Source organism: Typopeltis vanoorti, chromosome 6, assembly GCF_054136105.1.
Source record: "Typopeltis vanoorti isolate ZY-2024b chromosome 6, IOZ_Tvanoo_1.0, whole genome shotgun sequence".
Taxonomy (NCBI): Eukaryota; Metazoa; Arthropoda; class Arachnida; order Uropygi; family Thelyphonidae; genus Typopeltis; species Typopeltis vanoorti.
This window is the reverse complement of record NC_143554.1, coordinates 56,293,125-56,315,637: the sequence shown is the minus strand read 5'-3', so window position 1 is coordinate 56,315,637 and position 22,513 is coordinate 56,293,125. Positions and strand designations below refer to the sequence as shown.

General features: G+C 34.8%; 1 protein-coding gene across 4 annotated transcripts in view; it reads left to right on the top strand.

Moving 5' to 3' along the window:
* Positions 1 to 22,513, top strand: part of pdm3 (POU-domain protein pdm3) — a 442,629-nt gene that overhangs the window by 163,473 nt on the left and 256,643 nt on the right. For all 4 annotated transcript variants that reach the window (XR_016548447.1, XR_016548448.1, XM_090394167.1 and 1 more), the window contains one exon: positions 4,916 to 5,083. Coding sequence is in view for 2 of the 4 variants with exons in the window: in XM_090394167.1 (XP_090250293.1) it covers positions 4,916 to 5,083 (168 nt within the window). In the remaining 2 variants the exon portion in view is untranslated. The remainder of the gene's footprint in view (positions 1 to 4,915; positions 5,084 to 22,513) is intronic.

The window sequence follows — 22,513 nt, the reverse complement described above, 5'->3', positions numbered from 1 at the left end:
GAGATAGTCCTTTCTAATAGTTGAAGCATTACATCCTGTATCAAACAAAATATTACATTTAGAACCTAGGATTTCTCCTCTAACTCTCATCATTCTTTCATTAGGTGCTTGGTGTTTCTGAATTCCATTATTTCTTCTGTGGGGTTTGTATCCAAACTTCAAGTCCCATCTGCTATTAGAGTAGTTTCCTTTGTTATAGAAACAATTCCTGGCATAATGTCTAACTTTGTTGCAATTATAACATTTGGGAGGATCTCTATGTTTTATCTCTGTCTTAGGTTGAGGGACAATAGACATCTGTTGTTTAACATTATCTAGTCCTTGAATTGCCTTATCTAGACTAGCTAAAATGGGTTTATTTTGTTTTTCCACTTCATGTTTAATTATCTCATTAATTTTATCAGTTGTGGGGTTTTGGTTTTCTTGCGACTTCAAAGTAATAGCTGATAATTGTCTCACAACCTCATTAAGACTATCCATTATTGGCTGATTTAACTTATTTACTTCCTGGTGAATTAGGGTTTGCACTTCTGTCATCAGCCTTTTGTCAAATTGCTCTTTACTTTCAGTTATGCAATTAATACTACTTGGACTTTCTCCAATATTCTTTCCTTTTCCTTTTTCATCCTTATTTTTCTTTTCAACTTCAGATTGGTTCAAGGAACAATCAGTCTTATTTACAACATTTACAAGACCTACGCTGGATGAGGGATAAAGGTCTCCTAACATTTGTTCTTTTTTCCTTGACACTTTTGAGACACTCTTCTAAGGTGGAAATTTTCTTCTTATAGGCTGTTTCTCTTAATTCTTGCCTAACACCTTGTCTAAATTGTTGGAATACAGCCCAATCTAAGTGTGGTTTATCCTCATTAGTCACATTTAAACTGTTGGCTAGTGTCAATAAACGATTGTGAAAATCAGTAACAGTTTCTTTATCTTTTTGTTAGACTCTCTGTAACTTCCATAAGTTTGGACCAATACTTCTTAATTTTGAGAACTGTGAAATCAAGTTATCTTTAAATTTTTGTTAATCTAAAGTCTCTTTCAGCACTGGAGATGAGTACAAAAAAGATTTTGCTTGCCAATCAATTTACTTCTTAATAATATAAGCAATTGGAAATCAATCCAGTTAGCTGTTTCCCTAAGTCTTTCAACATAAGTAAAAAAAGAGAGTACATCATCTGATTCTTCACCTGAAAACTGGGGAAAAACCTGTTGTGGGTTCACTGTACAAAAAAATTCACAATCTTCCATTTTAGAAGTTGATGAAACTGCCATATTAATCTATTAACAATAACTTTAAAAAAAAAAATAGAATTCTAAAATAATTTCTCAGTTTGCCTGATTCTAGTTTACAACCAATTCACTTGATTCACTTAATTTACTTTAAATTCTCTTTACTATTACAAAATCTAATACTTAATATCACAATCTTTGTTAGTGAATTCAAATCCTTCCAACTGCGCCATTTTGTTGGATCCTACTTCGTCTTATCTATACCTTGGATCCGACATGTTATTTACTATGATGTTCTTAACAAAATAGAAGGTTACTAGTTGATTTCTAATTCAAATATAAAGAAAATTTATATTTAAAGACTGCACCACTTTATATCTGAATTAGTTCAAGAATTGAAGATAAACCAACTCACAACTATCTCTCCTTTTAGGTGTTAATATTATATATATTGGCTGAGTATATTTAACTTACTTAATTTACCCGCTTTGGTTTGAATATTTTATGAATGGTGCAGTAAAAGAGATTCAGGCAAAATACAACCTTTGATTAACAAAAACAAACATTTAATTTTAGAATCACAAATTACACACTTAAAATCAAATCAGTAATTAAGATATCACAAACATTTTAGCTTCTCTGATAAGTTCAATCATACAGACTCAGACAAAGGTAAATTCGTTGTCTCTAATACAGTCTTCTCACAGTTCCTTAAGTTCCAAATACAATAAAATCACAGTAACACCACTTTACAAGCAAACATTTTTAAATTTACACTTCAGCTAATCTTCACAATAGTTGCTGTTAACATAAGGAAATTCTAGGATGAAACTCACACACTTCTCTGTATAGGAATATTAGTGGTGGGAATAATCTTACCGATAATCTTCTATCTTCATCTACTTATACTTAAACACTTTTTATAACTGTAAACACTTAAGCAGTATACGGCACTCATTAAATAAATCTTCTAAGCAATAACTGAATTAATCACCGGTCACTATTCACATAAACAAATGTTCTTGCATGAAGTACTACTAATCACTCATGAATTAAGGCAATACACAATAATTCCTTATCTTGAGGTTTTATATGCACAGTTGTTCACTCTTCTGGCATTCAATTAATTCTTTAGACACTACAATTCTAAACACAGCTATCGGTAAACTTCAATTTTACAGCCTCTACTATTCTCTAGTTACTCGATGCTTTATTTCAAGATTCTGTGTGTCCTTGACAGGTCGGCCCTATTAAATTAAATCTCACCTCAAGTATTGCTAGTCTATTTAGTAGTCACTCAGCTGTCTTCCGTAACTATAATTGTTATTCTACAACTTATTAGCTAACCGCCTCTCGACTAGTAGACTTTATTTAGCTGCTTGAGTGACTTGCCAACTCGCTATTATCGTACTGTGATTCCCGAATGCCGAATACTTCGATTCCAACCTAATGCCAATCCTCTCCTTTCTCTCTCTCTCGTAATAATCTATCTAATCTCTTTCAATAATAATAATTTCCAGCGTTCTTCCTTTTTATATCCATTCTTCCTGCCTAAATTGTTCTCGTGATCTCTTTTTACTAAAACTGTTTTCAATAAGTTTTCAACATTCTCCTCACATGGTGTTCCAACTCGTGCTTGCTTGCTTACATACGTCTCCATGACAACCAAACAAAATATAATAAAATTGAGCTATTGCATAACGTTGAACTTCTACAAGTAGGAATAAATAGAGAATATTTACATTTTAATTAATGCGCAGTTAAATTATCAAATACAAGTTCTTATATTAATATAGCAATAAATAAAATAAACTTAATAATATTTAAATACAATATTTTCATTATTAATACATATATCTTTGATTAAATAATTAGATATTAGACAAAATTAAAGTAGTTATATGAATATTAAATTGTAAAATAAGTTGTTTACATTAAATAATATTTACAAGTCTGGCCTTTGTGATGGAAGATCATGTTGGATTCTGAACCAAATAATAATTACTCTAATCTCTGTATATTCAGAATCCAACAACACCATCCATGGAGTCGACAGACTCATCAAGGGAGGGTCATTCAACTGACAACATATTTATGATATAGAATCTTAAAGTCCTTAACACTCCTTGCATTAACAACACATTCTGGCAGTGTGTTGGTAATGCATCACTGACAATTCTCCATGTAAAAAATCTACTTCTCACACCCTTCTTCACCACACTTTTACATAACGTCCAGGAATGACCTCTGGTTCTTCCCCTCTCACCTTCTACTCTTTGCATATACTCCTCTGGATTCATCTGATAAAATCCTGTCACTAACTTAAACATCTCTATCATATCACCTCTCTTCCTCCTATCCACCAAACTCTGCAATCCACATCTCTTCAACTTCTCTCCATAGCCAGCATTCCAAACTCCTGATATTGTCTTAGTCACCCGTCTCTGATGTCTCCACATCACATTGAAAACCAGGTGACAAGATCTGAACACAATAGTCGAAGTGTGGTCTGAAAAGTGCTGTAAACATTGGCACAACCACTTCCTTATCCATGCATGTTAGAGTACTTCTTATCATAGCAGCACTACGATGTGCAACCCTAGCAATATGCCCTCTAAACTTTAGTCTACTGTCAACCATCATTCTCAAATCTCTAATCTCATCCACTTCCTGTAGTACACAGCCTTATTTTTTGCACTCCAAAATGCAACACCTTGCACTTATTGGTATTAAAACTACAACCCCCACTCTTTTGTCCAAGTAAAAAGTCTATTTAAATCTTCCTGAAGGGATTCAGCATCAGCAGTGCTACTTATAATTCTTCCAAACTTTGCATCATCAGCAAGTAACTGAAGATCCCCAGTCAGTCCACATGATATATCGTTTACAAACAAGTTAAATAGCAGGGGACCCAAGAACAGAACCCTGGAGCACACCACTGGTTACCCTTCTTTTTTGAGGCACCGCTCCATCATACACATCCTGCTGGTATCATTCAGAGAGCCAATCTCTGATCCATCTAACCTATATACTGTCTATTCCCATCCTCTGCATCCTTATATCATTTATAATTATACCCAAAATAAATGAAGTTATAGAAGAAGAAAAAGAGTGAAAGCTTTGATAAGGATAATTCTTTAGATACCCTCTGAAGTAACTAGAAAGGAAAAAAAAAATGAAACACTGGAATAGCCTTTTCACATTTCAGAATTTTTTAGCTGCTTCTTCATCCCATAATAATTTTACTCATGACTGTATTCCTCCTAGAATTCTAGTTGCTTAATCTCATTCAATAATATTCCAAAGTATTTCTCAATATCTACAGACTCCAGGAATCATCCCTGGATTCACACAAATTGTATCATGAGATTGGAGAAAATTTTTATCCTCTTATACCATATAAGTAGTACTATCAACAACCATAATTAAAACTTTGTTTGTTTATAGAAATTTCTTTTGAAAGATATAAAAGCAGAAAATACATTTTGTCTGTTTTCACAGCTGCACTATTTTTTGTTTCACAAGTGGTAATCATAAGTATATACTTATTTAATAAATGAGTCACTCAGTACATTAATTACTAAGTTATAATCAATATCTTGTATAATGTTATGAAATAAAATATCAATATGCCAAATAATAGGATATCTTACAAAATAAAAATATGCATCTGTTTCAGGTGTTGCCACTCAACAAGTAATTACCATACCAGTGAGCCACTTAGCAGGTAACCAAGTTGTCCAGTTAGTTGCTTCCAGTGGCCAGTTATTTACTACTACTTTAGCTAATCTGCAAGCTCTTTCTCAACCTGTTCCATTAGCTGGAGTACCTTCACCATCTTCTGCAAGTTAGTGCTTGATCCATCATCTCATTTTTCTTGTTTACATAAAATGTGAAATTGGCCTTTCATTTAATTTTATTGCATATAGTTGGCTTGTCCTCTCATGTTCTACCGAACAAGCATATTTGGACTATTTGGCTTTAGCCAAATAATCCAAATTCATGTTAAAATGATAACAGTATGATAAACAGAGATAAGCAAAGCTTTTATGTAAAGAGCACCCTAAATCAGAATGTGTCTTTTGACTGCAACTTTATTTTTTAATTAAAAAATGAAATAAAAATTTAATTAAGTGATCATATATACAGGTAGTCCTTGACTTATGACGACTCAACTTACAATGATTCGCACTTACGATGGCGAAAATTATTATTAAAAATTCTCTAATTTAACTTTGCCGCCAGCATATACATACATATATCACATTACTTTTGTATACGCATTGCAGCGTTGCCATTAGTCGACAAGCAAAGCCTATCACCAATACGCAATAGCCGCTGCTATGATTTGCCCACTTCTAACTTATCGCAGCCTTTGGCAAGTTAGTTGCTAATCATCTGTCGAAGTGTTCATTTCTCTCATTGAAATTTTTGTATCTCATCGTAACTCTATCATGTCCATTAAGAGAAGTAATACTACTGATCACAATTCCAACATAATAAAGAAGGCGAGGAAAGCTTTAAGTTTAGATGTTAAAATGAAGGTAATTAAAGCATATGACGAAGGAAAGAAAGTTGGTGAAGCAGCATGAGAAAAAAAACTATCTCATTCAACTGTTTCAGCAATTATAAAAGATAAATCAAGAATAATGGAGGGGCAGCTAAAGGGGCAGTTAATATGAAATGTACAATTTTAACAAAAAAAAAAAGAGAAGGGCCAATTTATGAAATGGAGAAGCTTTTAATGATATGAATAGATGATCAAATCAACAAGAATATTCCTCTCAGTTTGTTTAAGATTCAAACAAAAGCACGCAGCCTATTTGACAATTTAAGGAAACGACAAGAAGATAAATATGGCGAGCGTACATTTAACGCTAGTAAAGGTTGGTTTTATCGATTCAAAAGCCTATTTAACTTACATAACATACGAATAACGGGAGAAGCTGCTAGTTCTGGTTTTGAAACTGCCGAAATTTTTAAAAAAGATATGGAAAAAAAAATCTGAAATTAACAGACATCAAAAATAGTGATTTTTGATATGTGTTTATGTATTTTTTTCTTTCTTAATTTTGTATTTATGTCTTTATATGTATATGTGCTAATAAATAATTTATAAATGTTTATGTAATTTATACATTTTCAACCGTTTTAAGTTAAATAGAAATTGAAATAGAAATTCTAATTTATGAAAATATTATAACAGAAATCAAACAAATCAAGAATTAACAAAAGTTCTCGACTTACAACGGAGATGTTGGAACGTACCCCATCGTAAGTCGAGGACTACCTGTATATTGCTTACCTTTGTTGTTCTTTTAGAAATAGCAGACTTTGAAATTTGGAATGGAGATTGCAGATGGTGATGAATGAGTATGATATTAGTGATAGGTAAAATAGTTATAAACTATTTTATGAATGAACAAATATGAATAAAGGAGTTAAAAGCATAAAAAAAGGATACTATTAAAGATGATAATAAATCCCATAATGAATGATGTGATATTATTAATAAATATATTATAAAACTTGTAGAATTTAATTTAATAGAATTAGTGGATAATGAAATAATATCCACTTCCACTACATTATATCTGAGGTTTAGCAGCTTCCCAACAACAAAAAAGTTTCATCCAATTAGAATACCTTAACGGCATTGACACAGCCTTCATAATGTACAGTACAAAATTTTATTTTAAAATGAAAAATATTAAAAGATTAAAAACCAGAATGTAAAAACTATAAAGGATAAGAAAAGAATGTAAAGGAATTGAAAGTAAAACATAAAGATATAAAAATCTATGATGAAAGATAAAATTGATGAAATGGAATCAGGGTGAAGTAAGGCCATTTCAGGAAATTCATCATTAGAATAAAAGAATAAAATTTTGTAGTGTATATTATTTAGGCTTGTCAGTGCTATTTCTGATTAGTTGAAAGTTTTTTGGTGTTGAGGAGCTACCAAACCTCAAATATCATCTGGGAGCAGTGGACATTGACAGTATTGCAGTGTGTTTTTATTTCAATGGCTTTTGATGTTCTTAACTTTGTATCCCATTTTTGTAAGCTAATGGTATGTAAACCATTCTTAGCTTCCAAAAAAATGAAACAATATCCACTTCCACTACATTATATCTGAGGTTTAGCAGCTTCCCAACAACAAAAAAGTTTCATCCAATTAGAATACCTTAATGGCATTGACACAGTCTTCATAATGTACAGTACAAAATTTTATTCTTTTATTCTGATGACAACTTTACTGCATCCAATGGGTGTGGGAAAGCTGTCATCAGAATAAAATTTGGGGGTAGTTTCATACACCCAAATTTGTTGAGGTTTGGAAAGTTTTTCAGGGCTGAGGCAGATTCGAGGAATAGTCTCTCATATTTATATTTGCTATGGTGGGTGTCCAAAACATGGTCAGCAAGTCCTGAGTAGCTGCAATGATGGAACCGGATGTAGTCCTGTGTTCAGAAATTCTGACATTGGTTGAGTAGGATAATTTGCAACTGCAATGGACCTGGTAGGTCTTGGGAAGGTGGCTGGTCTTTAGTGGAGCAGATGAGGGATGCCAATTTTTTATATGGTCTAAGTGGTTGTAAGGTTGTATTTCCTTAGGATTTTTGTCATTTTTTCGGATGTGCCCCAAGATATATGGAATGGTGGTGATAGATCTTGAGTAATCTAATCTCTGGTCTGAAGGGGAAGGAAGGGGGGTGCATTTAGATGGCTTTAACATTTGGGGGGGTTGGTAGTCCATATATGGGGGGGGAACCTGGAGTTATACACTTTTAGTTTGTTTGTGGTTTCCATAGACAAAAAGGTAAATTTTTTTAAGGAGCTTATGGAGTGTTCTGATCTGTGTATTGGTTGGATCATAGTCTATAAGAATCTAGGTAGTGCAATCTAGAAGTAAGGAGAACCAATTAGATTACACAAGCTTACCTGTGTAATCTAATTGGTTCAAAACCACTGTGGCATTTCCCTTATCCACTTTGGTAATTAGTATTCTGTTGTTGTTTTCACTTTCTTGCAGAGCTTCAAATTCTTTTCTTGACAGGTTGCTTTTTTTGGTGGTTTACCGTGATTGAATACAATGGTGACATCTAGTCTGATGTTGTTGCTATATGGTTGGGAAGGTTGATGATACCTCATTCTACTTGGATCATTATTTCTTCTGCAGGATTTTTTTAGGTGCTGGTATGTAGTTATGGTCACATGCAAGTCTGCTTATTGCCTCTGGCTTGAGGGGTAAAGATTAATAAGTTTACTACTGTGTTAGGAGGTATTTGAGACTTGAAAGCTGAGTTTTTTTAGCAGATTTTCATGTTTCTTGATGTTCAGCATTGTGGCAAGCTCCTCTTCTAACATATGTATAGCTTTGTTAGTGTTGGCCAGGAGAACACAAGTGGTGGCAATCTGTTCCCATAAAAGAACGAAGCTAGTGCACCTGTAAATACAATAGAGCCTTAGGTGAAGTAAACTAGTGTTTTTCAATTTCACACAATTTGGGATAACGTTATTATCCGGGCAGTGTTTTAAAAAAGGCCTAATCTATTCAGTTGTCTGGATATCTTCAAATTCAGCTTGCCATATTGACAGTCCTTGCATTTAATGGAATCTCCATGGATAATAGTAATTCTGGTCGATAGACTTATACATTGGTTACTCATAGCTAACATTTTTCAGGAAATAACAACATATAGTAAAATATTAATTGTAATAACTTTAATTAATACTTTCTTATGTTTCAGCAATGTTATATTGCCATCATCAGGGATCACAGAAACATGTGCATGCAGATACTGAAACTGTGCAAATGACACTGCAGAAATGCAAACAAAGTCAGGCCTAGATTCCTGAATACCCCCCTTTCCTCTGGTGGGCTAGATTGGGTGGTCTTGGCTGTTGGGCCTGAAGATCTAAGGATGAGTGCTTCCCAAATTTGGGGCAGGCTCATGCACCTGTCTGAATATGCCACGTAAATTATGTGTTCTCCATTTGACCACATGGCCTGTATATGCTCCACATTTTCTTAACATATCTAAATATCCAGTTTATCTTAGAAAAGGAAAACAACAGCCTCCTGTTCCTAGACACTCTGATTACACTCCAGCCTGATGGATCCCTGGCATTCTCCATCCACAGAAAATCCACACGTACAAGTAGATACATTCACCAGCAGTCACTCACTCTCTCCCAACAATATAGGATTATAAAACCCTATATAACAGGGCAAAATTAATCAGTTCTGATAACAGTATCCTAACTTCTCAACACTTTCTTAGCCAATGACTACAATCTCCCCAAAAAATCCAAAAAGTTTTAAAACCTTGTAACTGCAACCCCACATTCCCTCCCTCTTCAGAGCAGAGATTACTCAAGATCTATCACCATTCCATATATCCAGGGCACATCTGAAAAATTGACAAAAATCCTAAGGAAATGCAACCTTACAACCACTTACAGACCACATAAAAAATTCACATTCTTTATCTGCTCCACTAAAGACCATCCACCTTCCCTAGACCTACCAAGTCCCTTGCAGTTGCAAATTGTCCTATTACAGTCAGACAGACAGGACAGCCAATGTCATAATTTCTGAAGACGAGGACTACATCAGGTTCCATCATTGCAGCCACTCGGGACTTGCTGGCCATGGTTTGGATACCCACCACAGGATATGCTAAAGAAAGTCACTCTATTACATCACAGCAAATACAAATATGAAAGGCTATTCCTCAAAGCTGCCTCAGCCCTCAAACACTTTCCAAACCTCAGCAAATTTGGGTGCATAAGACTGTCCCAAATTTGGTAAGCATTCATCTTCAGATCTTCAGCCCAACAGCCACGACCACCCAATCTAGTCCACTAGGAGGGGACCATTTAGGACTCCCGTCTTTGGTTGCCTTTCTTCAGTCTCATTTGCCCAGTAATTGTGCCTGATGCACATATCAATGTTTTTGTGATCCCTATGATGGCAATGTAATGTTGACGGAATGTAGGAAAGTGCTAATTATTATTTTTTTTTTTATTGCACAATCACCTCCATGGAGTCCGAAGACTCAATTATATTGTCCCTTTTTCTCCTATCAACCAACTTCTGCAATCCACACACCTACAATCTGTCCTCATAGGGAACATTCCACAGGTCACTCACCTCTGAATCCTCTCCACTGCTTCCCTCATCCCCAAGAAACCCAGGGAACAAGACTTCAGCACAGTAATCCAGATGGAGGCATTATAAAGAGGAATAACAACTTCCTTATCTCTACTTGTTAATATGTTCTTCAATAGCTAGTAATCTTATGCAAACTAAGCAATGTAATCTATTTATCCAAAAATGCATAACTTTACATTTCTCCACATTAAACTGACACCCATTATTTTTGCTCATCCTGACAGCCTATTGAATCGCCCTGTAGGTTCTCCACATTGCTTTGATTAATTATTACTCTACCTAATTTCTCATTATCAGCAAACAGCTGAATATTTCCTTTCAGGTTGTTTCCTATATCATTTATTTACAAATTAAACACCAATTGTCCCATTACTAGTCGCCTGTTTTCACCTCGATTCTGCCCCTTCATATACCACTTTTTGATATCTGTCCAGTAGCCACCCTCTTATCTACATAATCAGTGTCATATCCATCCCCATATGTTCTAATTCACATAACAGAGTTCCATGTGGTATTTGGTCAAGTGTTTGCAAAATCCAACAGAATCATCATGTAGCCATTTCCTTTATCCAACTCAACTGTTATTCTATTATAAAAAGTTAGCAGATTTCGAAGGCATGACTTACCCTTCACAAAGCCATGTTGCCTTCATACAGTATCATATATTTATCCACCCAATCTTGAATTTTCTTTTTTACCAATTTTTCCAGTATTTTTACCACCACTCCTGAGAATTACTGATTGGTCTATGATTTGTTACTGCACTCTTAGAACCTCCCTTATGCAAGGGAATTATTTTGCCCTGTTTCCACTTCCTTTGAACTCTATCATAGCTGAGACTTAAATTAAAGAGCCTAGTCAAAGGCATTACCAATTCCCTTCCACATTCTCACAAAACCCTAGCTGATATCCCATGTATTCCCACATCTCTATTTACATTGAGATTCTGCAATATTCTAAGAACCTCCAATTCATCCATCTCTGTTCCACATTGGTGTTTGCCACATATGTTAAAGCAGTAACCTGATCATATACCTTTGCAAAATGGTCACTCAGTAATTCAACTATTTTATCTGCTTCTCTCACCTTGCGACTATCATCATTCATTAAGTTTAATCTTCCATAGTCATTTTTCCTTATACTTGCCACATAATGAAAGAACTCTTTGTGGTTTCCTTTGGCTTGCTTAGCTATGTTCTTCTCATAATCTGATTTTGCCTTTCTTGCTATGCTGGTAACCGTTTTTCTTGCCTGAGCCTTGTACTGTTCATGAGTTTGCTGTTCGCCTTGCTCTTTATATACCCACCACAGCATTTCTTTCTTCTCCAGCTCATGCTTAATGATATTACACATCCATCTAACTCCTACCTGATTAACCCTCCCTACCTTAGGTATACATTTTAATATTGCTTCCTCTAGATCAGGGTTTCTCAAATTGTGTTCCGCGGAAGGTGAATAGGTGTTCCACGAGAAGTTCTGGAATTTGTCATTTTAGTTTTCTAAGCATTTTTCATGAATAAATATTTTATAGTAGAAATGTTCTGAGGAGAATAATATTCGTGAATATGTCGAAAAGCTCAGAGCCAGAATGCCTAATAACATATGTGTATTGTTAATTTTCACATATAGAAATCTTTCAATGATCGGGAAAGAGAATACCGCCGTTTATGACCGATCATAAAAATTGCCTGCAAGCCGATTACAACAATTGGTGGTGTATGTATCCTCTAGTCTCAAAAATTGAATGAAATAACATCTTTGTTGCAAATGTCAGTGACCAATCAGAAAGGAAGTATAAAAAAAATTTTTCCACTGAAATTGAAGATCAAGGTAGTCTGTATCCAGTTCTCAAATCTATTAATACTGAATACTTTCTTCGCAAGATCGTATTGCAGTGTGTAAGTGCTTATTCTGAAACCGGAGCGCCATGATTTTTTTAAAAGTATTAGGAATAAGATTTAAATTCAAATATGAATAAGAGACAAGGCACTTTGTTTAATTTTGGTATTAAGAAATCTCTTATTGAATGTGTTTGTGACAGAACAGATAGTGAGTCATCCACCTCAAGCCTACAAAGATCTCGAGGATGTACAAAAGGAGGGGAAAACTACCAGCACACAGGAGAAAAAGTCTGCATTCACTCGTAAGTACTTATAATATTATAAATATATTTGGTGATCAGAATGTGATGTGTCAATGAAAATCAGCACAAATTAATTTAATGATGGTTTATTGATGCTTTAATTAAATTAATCAAAACATCAATTAAATTAAACTTTAATTGATGTTTAATTAATTGTTAATTAATAATAAAAATCAGCTAAATTACTAATTAATTATTAATTAATACATGGCAAAATAACCAAGGTGTTCCATGAAAATTTCAGGATTTGTGAAGTGTTCCGTCATAGAAAAAGTTTGAGAAACCCTGCTCTAGATGATCCTTAACTATCTCCCATGCACTACTAACATCCTTATCCTGCAGTGTTTTATGGCATAGTACAGATTTAAACTTCTTCCTAAGCATATCATAATCACTTTTCTTGTATTTCCACAAAAATCCTTTTTTTGACAAAATCATCCTCATCTTCTACAGTTTCCCAAGTCAAGACCACAATGCACATTCACCAATCAGAGTAATGAATTTCACCAAACAGAATAAAAAATCTATCCATAACCAATGTGTTCACATTGTTATGGATAGATTTTCTGATCCTATGATCCTTCCTGCAGCTTGGTTATTGTTATAAAATTGGCTTATTAATTGGATAAGATGTTAGGGAATGCCAGACTCAGACATTATTTCCCACGTCATTTTCCCATAGTCTCACACACTCCTAATCCCTTCCATCACATGCTTGGCTCAAGTTAAAGTTATTATAATTAATATTTTAGTATCAGTCTATCTTAAGAGCATGTTAAGCATGTGTTTACTAATTAAGTGGGGGAAAAAATCATATCATGTGCAAGATCTGATTTGTCTGACTCCTGGTATCTCTATATTTATATATTCCAAGTGTTCCTTTAAGTATATAAATGCTGACTCTCTGATCATAATTTGATAGACCACATGAACAGAACCTGATAGCATCCTTCATGAGATAATGGAGTAAGGTCTTTATTTATGTGTTGGAAGGAAACTAACTTACATATTAAATGATTAGGAACTTGATAATTTTTCTGATAAACTTTGGACATATAGAAGGTGACACTATGCATGTTTTCTTGAGGAGATCAAAAACAAAGGTTGTAAGGACTGGTGTGAGCTTGATGAAAGCATTTTGATGATACCTAACTTTTTAGGATGGTGAAATTGCAGTAGCATAGACAGACTACAGCATTGAGGCAGGTGCCAACACACCATCGACAGGATATTTACTGAATTTCAGAATTGTCACACTAAAAAGATAAAAAAAAGCTACAAGGACACCAAAAACCTAACTGTTTATTGTGTAGACTTAGCATCAATGTATCTCACTTCGTTAATTTTGTTTTTGTATACTAAAAAGAGGCTGCCATCTAGCTGTCTTAAAATGAACTGATCTAAGAATAAATTGAATTATTTGATGTAATCTCTGAATCTTTTAGAGGAAGATTTGCAGAGTTCTAAAGTGCAAAAAAACATCCTCCATGCCTGGAGGACAGGATGTTATGCAAGGTTCTCCAGTGAATCAAGAATGCATGACGGAGGACCTCTTCCAGTTCAATTTAAATAGTTATCATGTATCTCCTTGAACACATGCATTGCAAAAGTAGCCCATTTCCACATACGCACATGCATGAGCAGATGTCAGTGTTTCTATCATATATTTCCTGTCATCTCATCTATTACTCAAGCAGACCACATTCTCCTCAGCCTATTATCATATGTGCAGTCCCTTAGGCCAGATATATTATACATATCCTCCTATAGGGAGTTAAAGGATTTATTACGAAACGAGCCCACTTACTCACTTAAATACCTGTCATATCTTTCCTTGAACACATTCACCAAAGACACACGTATATACCATACACTCTCATTCCACTAGGCACTCACCATACTCCATGAGAAAAACCTGAGCCTAAATTAGTTCCTGAATTTAGAAAACAGAAGCTGCTAAGTGTGTGGTCAGGACACACACTTAGCAGCTTCTAGTCATGTTTCCTCAATCACTGAGGGGTCACATTTCCTCAATCTTTTCTCATACACACAAATTCCATAAGCTAAATATCATCTGATTGCCATCAACTGGATCTTTCCCCCTTGTTTCCTCTTGACTTCAAAATCTAGGTACATCCGAGCTCAAGTAGTCAATATGTGTTCTATCAAAGTCTTGTACAGGGACAAAATAAATTACTTATTCCAACAAGTTAGTGTTCCTCTTCAAAATTGTATTCAATGTGATAATTTAACCATGTTGGCAACATATCCCCTAAACTTTAACTTTGTGTCTACCATCACCCCTAGCTGAAATGACCACTTATAGCAAATTACCATTTTATACAAGTCTTTAGACTTAGGTGCTGGTTTACATTCATGTTGCACTTTGGAATAATTTACCACACAGAGAAATAATTAAACAACAGGTTTAATTATTTCTCTTTGTACAGTACAATTATTCCATTAAAGTGTAACATGAATGTACCATTAATATAATATTCCTGGACTGTTATTCATTGTCATTTGTCCATAGAACTAGAAACAGTTTGTTCAGATCATCCTGCATGGATTCTTTGCTGGAAATGTCCCATATCACTCTCACTAACTTTGCATCATCTGTAAATAATTGTAAATTATTATCCAGACCAGCCCCATATCATTACAGTAGTAATGATATGGGATTGGTCTGGATAATTGAATTAAATCAAGTTAAATAGAAGTCCAAGTATCCCACTAGCCTTAGAATCATCACCTCCATACATTACTATCTGATACTTTATCAATCAACCACTCTGCTATCCATGTCACAAGTGTATTTTGCATAATTGTAAATTATTATCCCGACTAATCAGATTATCATTAGTACTGTACAAGTTAAACAGAAGATGAAATATATCCCACGGACCTTAGTCTTATCACCTCCATACATTACTCTGAGTCAGCTACTCTACTATCATGTCACAAGCATATTTTACATACCATCCCTCAAAATTTGTTTAAGGGTTCTGCAAAAAAAGAAAAACATACTTGTATATTTTTGCAGGCAGTCATAAACATAAGTCTACAGACTATCTGTCCTTGATGTCCATTTCCAGAATAGGTGGTTGTGTACAAAAGGACTGGTTTTCTAGTCACCTCATAATCCTGACCTCACACAAACTTAGATTATTATTTTTTTTTTTTTTTGTGGGGTTAAGTAAAAGACTGAGTGCACATATTAAAAAATTTACTTCACTACAAGAGTTAGAAGACATAGTTAGATATGTTGCAGTTTCAGTTACTCCGGTAATGTTGGAGCATATGTGGAATTCACATTGAATTTGTTTACCCCAGATAAAAAAAAAAAAAAAACTGATACCCAGAATTGCCATTCACAATATTTGTTACTGTATGTAAATTTTAAGACATTTTGATATTTAAATCTAAGATATTATCAATACACCAGATAAAATATATGATTATAAATTTAAATGCTAATATTGATTTTTTGTAACATATGACAGATGAAAGTTTTTTAATCACGTTCTTTACACTTTATTACTTAAACTTCATGGCAGTTGAACACCTTTATTTTTGAGAATCAATAGTTATTTAATTGCTATTTACACTGAGCATTTTGGCACCACTAGGATGGCCTATTTTTTGTTATCTACCAGTTAACAATTGTGAAGTGAAAGTAATGGTTGTAATTTATAACTCCCATTGTTTATGCTGTCTGTAACGTTTTAGTCAGAATCTGGTGAAGAATGCACAGCCTTCACTAAAATTTATACAGTTTATTAAAATATGTATATATGGAAAATATGGAAAATCTAAATAAAAATTTATAATAAAAAGATAAACCAAATGAATGAAATTAAAAGAAGAGGGGAAAAAAAAGAAATTAATTTTTTTTATTTCTTATGTCACTCTGGTCACTCCTCCCATGGCTGAGGACTTATGATCTGATTCATTAGTTTTTTTCCCACCTGTCTCTGTCTTCTGACATTCTCCAACCTTAGTTCAGCTAGAGCAGGAATTTGATACATACATCTCCCCCATGGGCCTGCTTCTTCTTCTAGCCCCTGGCATCTTGCCCTACATGAAGAGTTTTTCAGTCCTCTCTTCTCAAGGTGTGAAAAATATTTGAGGATTCTTTGATGCACCATGTTGCAGAGACTCATTTCAAAATTCTGTTGACCACTGATGCTCAGGTTGGGTCTTTTCTTTGTCCAAGGAATTCAAAGCATCCTTCTCCAGCCAACATTTCAAAAGCATTGATTTTCTTAATTCTCTCTTTCAGTGTTCAACACTCTAAGCCATAAAGAACCATAGAAAAGACTATGGTTCTAACCACTGTGATCTTTGTGAGCTGAGTCATTATGGATCTTCCCACAGTAAATTTGTCTTTTTTTTACCTCCTCCATATGAACTTCCATTGGCAGAGAGCAATGAACCCAAATAAACTGATCAACTTTATTTAAGAGTTGTTTGAAAAGTTTGGTAAATTTCCAATAGACAGCGACACAATTTGTTCATTCATACCAGTGTTGGCATGTATCATCTTTTTCATGACCCCTGGCAAAATTTTAGCCACGTGCGACACGTAGTTCTAATTTGGCAAACATTTTAAAATGTTTGCATTTTTCATAAAAATGGACAAAAACGAGTTTCGTGCAGTGATAAAACACTTTTATTTGAAGAAGTGGACAGTCTCACAAATCAAAGCCAAGTTAGATGCAGTTCATGGGGAATCTGCACCATCATTAAAGACTATTTATTTTTGGATACATTAGTTTAAACATGGTTGTAAGTCTGTCGAAAATGAAGCGCACTCCGGACGCCTGACTGTGGTCACTATGAAGGAAATTATTGACAAAATCCATGGTATCATTATGGAAGACCACTGAGCGAAAGTGTATGTGATTGCTGAGATTGTAGGTATCTCAGCTGAATGGGTATATAATATCCTGCATGAAAAATTGCACATGAAAAAGCTGTGTGCGTGAAAATGGGTGCCACCATTGTTGCCTTTCGATCAAAAATGCATGCAAAAAGACATTTCAACGCAGTGTTTGGTGATGTTTAATCTCAATTCCCAGGATGTTTTGCGTCGATTCATGACTGTAGATGAAACTTGGATCCACCACTACACACCTGAAATCCAAGCAGCAGTCAAAACAGTGGACAATGCCCGGTGAAAGAGCATCAAAAAAAGCAAAGGCCATTTTGTCAGCTGGGAAGGTGTGGCCACTGTTTTTTGGGATTCTCAAGGAATTATCATGATAGACTTTGGAAAAGGGTAAGACAATAACAGGAGTCTATTATGCGTCATTGTTGGACCATTTAAGAGAAGAACTGAAGAAAAAACTACCAAGATTGGTGCAAAAAAAAAGTGCTCTTTTATCAAGACAGTGCACCGTCCCATTGTGATATTTAACATTGTGACTACACGTTGGCCATCGCAGTGTCAAAATTGCACAAATTGAGGTACAAATTGGTTCCACATCCGGAGTATTCTCTGTCCCGTGTGACTTTTTGTTCCCAAACTTAAAAATTTGGCTCGGTGGGAAAAAATTTTCTTTGAACAATGATACCATCAAGGCTGTCAATGACTATTTTGCACAATTTTACAAATCCTACTTTTTAGATGGGATGAAAAAATTGGAACCTTGTTGGACCAAATGTGTAGACCTCAATGGAGACTGTCGAGAAATAAAAGTGATTTTTTTCCAAAAAAAATGTGTTTAACTTATTTTTTTACCAGACTTTTCAAACAACTCTTGTATGTTAGTGTTAAAATGCCATTTTGTTCTATATTTATCTTATTCCTTTTATGTTTTTTCTATTATCTTATTAGTCATACAAACTCCTCCTTTATATATATATATATATATATATATATTTTTTTTTTTGTGTGTGTGCATAACTTGACCCTACCTAGAAATGATTCCTTTTCGGACACTGGCAAATTTATATTTTTATGCTGCGCCAGCCAGTATCCTATAACATGAGTTTATTCAGGTTCAGGAAATATTCCTAGATTGGTTCGCATTCACTCTAACACACTCTAAACAGACATCGGTACCAATTGCAATCGTGGCCAATAATCTATTACTTAAACACATTCATCAAAATTCCTCCTGTTATGGTTCTAATTTTTGTAAGTGGTATTTGAAATCTCGAATTCAGGATGAGTCAGGTATATGGAACAAAACATGTTTATTGGATCAAATTACAATTACAACTAAAATTGGGGTGCTTAAGGGTCAAAGCTGTATAACTGAGAGGAGACCTCCACATAGCCTTTAAAGGAATGCGGAGAACGACCAGGGCTTCTGACCTAATGTCCAGTCCTCACCTTCTCGTGGTGCACCCTGTTGGGTATCTACTTGGATACTGAATGAGCGAGGATGGGCTGACAATTTGAGATTTAGCCGACCAAATTGTATTCTTATTGGTTAAACCAAAATAAAAAATGATGGTACAACATGACAAAATTTCATGCTGGCTGGAGCGTGGACCGGTTAAACAAGGGCCCCCTTTGTTTTCGCCAGGGAACCAGAGCAAACAGCAAAAAGTCAGCTACTGAAACAAATCTGAAAACAAACTCCAACTCAACATCATCAGAGTTAAAGATCGGTACTATCAACGTAAGAAGCCTGAATGGCAAAGAAATGGAGCTAGCTGAGGAATTAGATAAGTACCAGATCGACATAACAGGGGTGACTGAAACAAAAAAGACCAAAACTGGTGAGATCTTTCTCAGCAATAAATACAAAATGTTATATTCAGGCAGTGACACTCAAGGAAAAGAAGAAGTAGCCATAGTATTCAACACAAAATACGAGGCTAATCTTCTTGAATGGCAGTCAGTCTCAAGTAGAGTAATGCGGGCAATTTTGAGAATGGGGAATTGGACAATGAGACTTATATGTGCCTATGGTCCCACAGAAAGTTCTACTAAGGTAGAAGTGGAGGAATTTTTTGTGGCTTTAGAAAAAGCCACTGACACAATGAAAAAGGAAAAGTTGGTAATTGTTGGGGATCTAAATAGCTGAGTAGGAAATGATTGTCAGACATACAAAAATATTTTGGGAAATTTTGGAGAAAAGAGCAAAGCTAATAATAATGGCAAATATCTGTTGGATTTCGGCTCAAGACATAGACTGGTTATTACTAACACCATGTTCCAACATAAAAATGTGCACAAATTCACATGGAGAGAAGAGGCTAGGAATAAGAAAATTCTTTGACTATGTTATTGTTGTTGGTGATGTTTTCTCCCTGGTGCAGGACACCAGAGTGTACAGAGGATTTGAAATTGGAAGTGATCACTATTAGTCTTGAGCAAGATAAAATTGAATTTCGTATTGAAAAGAATAACATGTAAGAAAATTTTAAAGCGAATAAAAGTTGAGCAGCTCTCAGATGTGAACTGTAGACTAAAATACACAAAGATTATTGAAGAAAAAATGAAAGAGTTTGAGAACAGGAACCAAACCTTGGAGATTCAGTGGCAAACTCTGAAGAAAACATTGATTGATTCTGCCAGAGAGGCATGTGAGAAGCTCTCAGATGTGAACTGTAGACTAAAATACACAAAGATTATTGAAGAAAAAATGAAAGAGTTTGAGAACAGGAACCAAACCTTGGAGATTCAGTGGAAAACTCTGAAGAAAACATTGATTGATTCTGCCAGAGAGGCATGTGGTGAGGTTGTCTGTAAGGAAAAATCAGAACTCCCTGGTGGACACAGGAAGTTAAAGAGGCAGTGAAGGAAAAGAAGAAACATATCAAAAGTTCCTATCAAATAAGTCAGCTTGTGCTCTTAGAGAATACAGAGACAAATGCAAGAATGCTAAACACCGTGTAAAATTAGCTAAACAAAAGTCATGGGAAGACTTTGGCAAGAATATAGAAAATAAATATCAAGAAGGTGGCAAAATATTCTGGAGGTTGTTGAAGAAGCTTAGGAATGGAAGAAAGAGTGCTGTAAAAGGAGTTAGAGATGATAAAGGTGACATGAAAACGGGAGAAAAAGATATCCTTGAAGTATGGAGTAATTACTTTGAAAAACTGCTAAATGAAACAAGCAGTGATGACAGCACAGTGATAAAAAACACTGACCAGGCATGCAGTCAGGAATACATATCCATACTTGAAGTAGAAAAAGCCATCAAAGGCTTGAAATGTGGAAAGGCAGCAGGAGTAGATGATATTCGACCAGAAATGCTGAAGTATGGTGGTATAAGAGTCTTACAGTGGCTGCACTGCATAGTCAGAAAGCCTGGACAGAGGGACGAATTCCCGATGATTGGTGTAGAGCTCTCATAGTACCTATATATAAAAAGGGAAATAAAACTGAATGTGAGAATTACAGAGGTATTTCCCTACTGAGTGTTCCTGGCAAGATCTATGCAAGTATACTTGAGAAACGGTTGAGAAGAATTGTGGAAGAAAAGCTTGGTGAAGAACAAGCTGGATTCAGGCCAAATAGAGGCTGTCAGGATCAGAACTTCACTTTACGACAAATAGTCGAGAAAGCATGGGAATATAACAAAAATTTGTAAGTTTTGTCAATCTGGAAAAGTCATATGACAAGGTGCCAAGAGAGAAGCTATTCAATACACTGCAGTTATATGGTGTCAATTGGGCATTATATCAAGCAATACTTAGTCTTTATTTGAGTTATAAGTCAGCAGTTAGAATTGAAGGAAGTACAGGAAGATGGTTTAATGTTAAATCTGGTGTGAGACAAGGATGTACATTATCCCCCTCTGTTATTCATTATCTATATGGATCACATTATGAAGGAAAGTGGTATTAAACATGATATCAAATTTGGAGATGTTAATGTCGGCTCTTTGCTTTATGCGGATGATGTTATACTTCTAAATAAATCCACTACTAGTCTGCAAGATTCTCTGACTAAATTGAATACCTGTTGTAATAGATATGGTATGAAGGTCAGCAATAAAAAGACAAAGACAATGAAAATAGGCAGAATCATTGAAAATGTCAACTGTGTTGTGAATGGAGAACCTGTGGAACAAGTAAAACATTTCAGCTACTTAGGCACGATTTTTAGTGAAGATGGTAAATTAAATATAGAAATAGACAACAGAATCAGCAAAGCTGGTATGGTGGGAAGTCAATTGAATAAATTCATATGGAATAAGAGAGAAATTAGTCGGAACACTAAATTAGCTGTATACAAGACAGTGTTCAAACCAGTTTTAACTTATGGATCTGAGAACTGGGTCAGAAGTAAAACACTTGACCAAAGACTAGAGACCACAGATATGAGAGTCCTGAGAAATATTAGAGGCGTGAACAGATGGCATCAGTGGCAATATCATATTAAAAACGAGGATATTAGGAAAGAACTTGACATTGTCAGCATCCAGGAACGTTAGCAGAGCTAATCTCAGGTGATATGGTCACTTAAACAGAATGGGCAGGGAAAGATTAGCAAAACGACCCAGAGGAAGACCAAGATATTGGTGGATTGATACGGTACAAAGTGCCTTAGACGATAGAAATATAAGATCTGATAATGTTGGAGTCTTGACAAGTAACAGACTGATTTGGAGGAAAATTGTAGATAGGAAATTAATAATGATGTAATTTTTTTTCATGTAGTACTATCATATCCTGTACACCCATTGAGGGTACATGTCAGGAATTTGATGATGATGATGATGACTAAAATTGGATTAAAATACTAATACTTCCAAATCTCTTACTAGGTTAATATCTCATGCTACGCTAGTTACAGAATGCTAAACTTATCAAAATGCACTTAGATCACAATACTAATCATACAAAACAATAGAACTAAATGACGATATTACTCGAAATAAATTCTCTTATGCATGCTACTCTTAAAGACATCTTATACAACTTGTTACTATCTGATAAAGGTCATCCACAAAATACAAATACACATATAATTTTAGTCACATGCAACT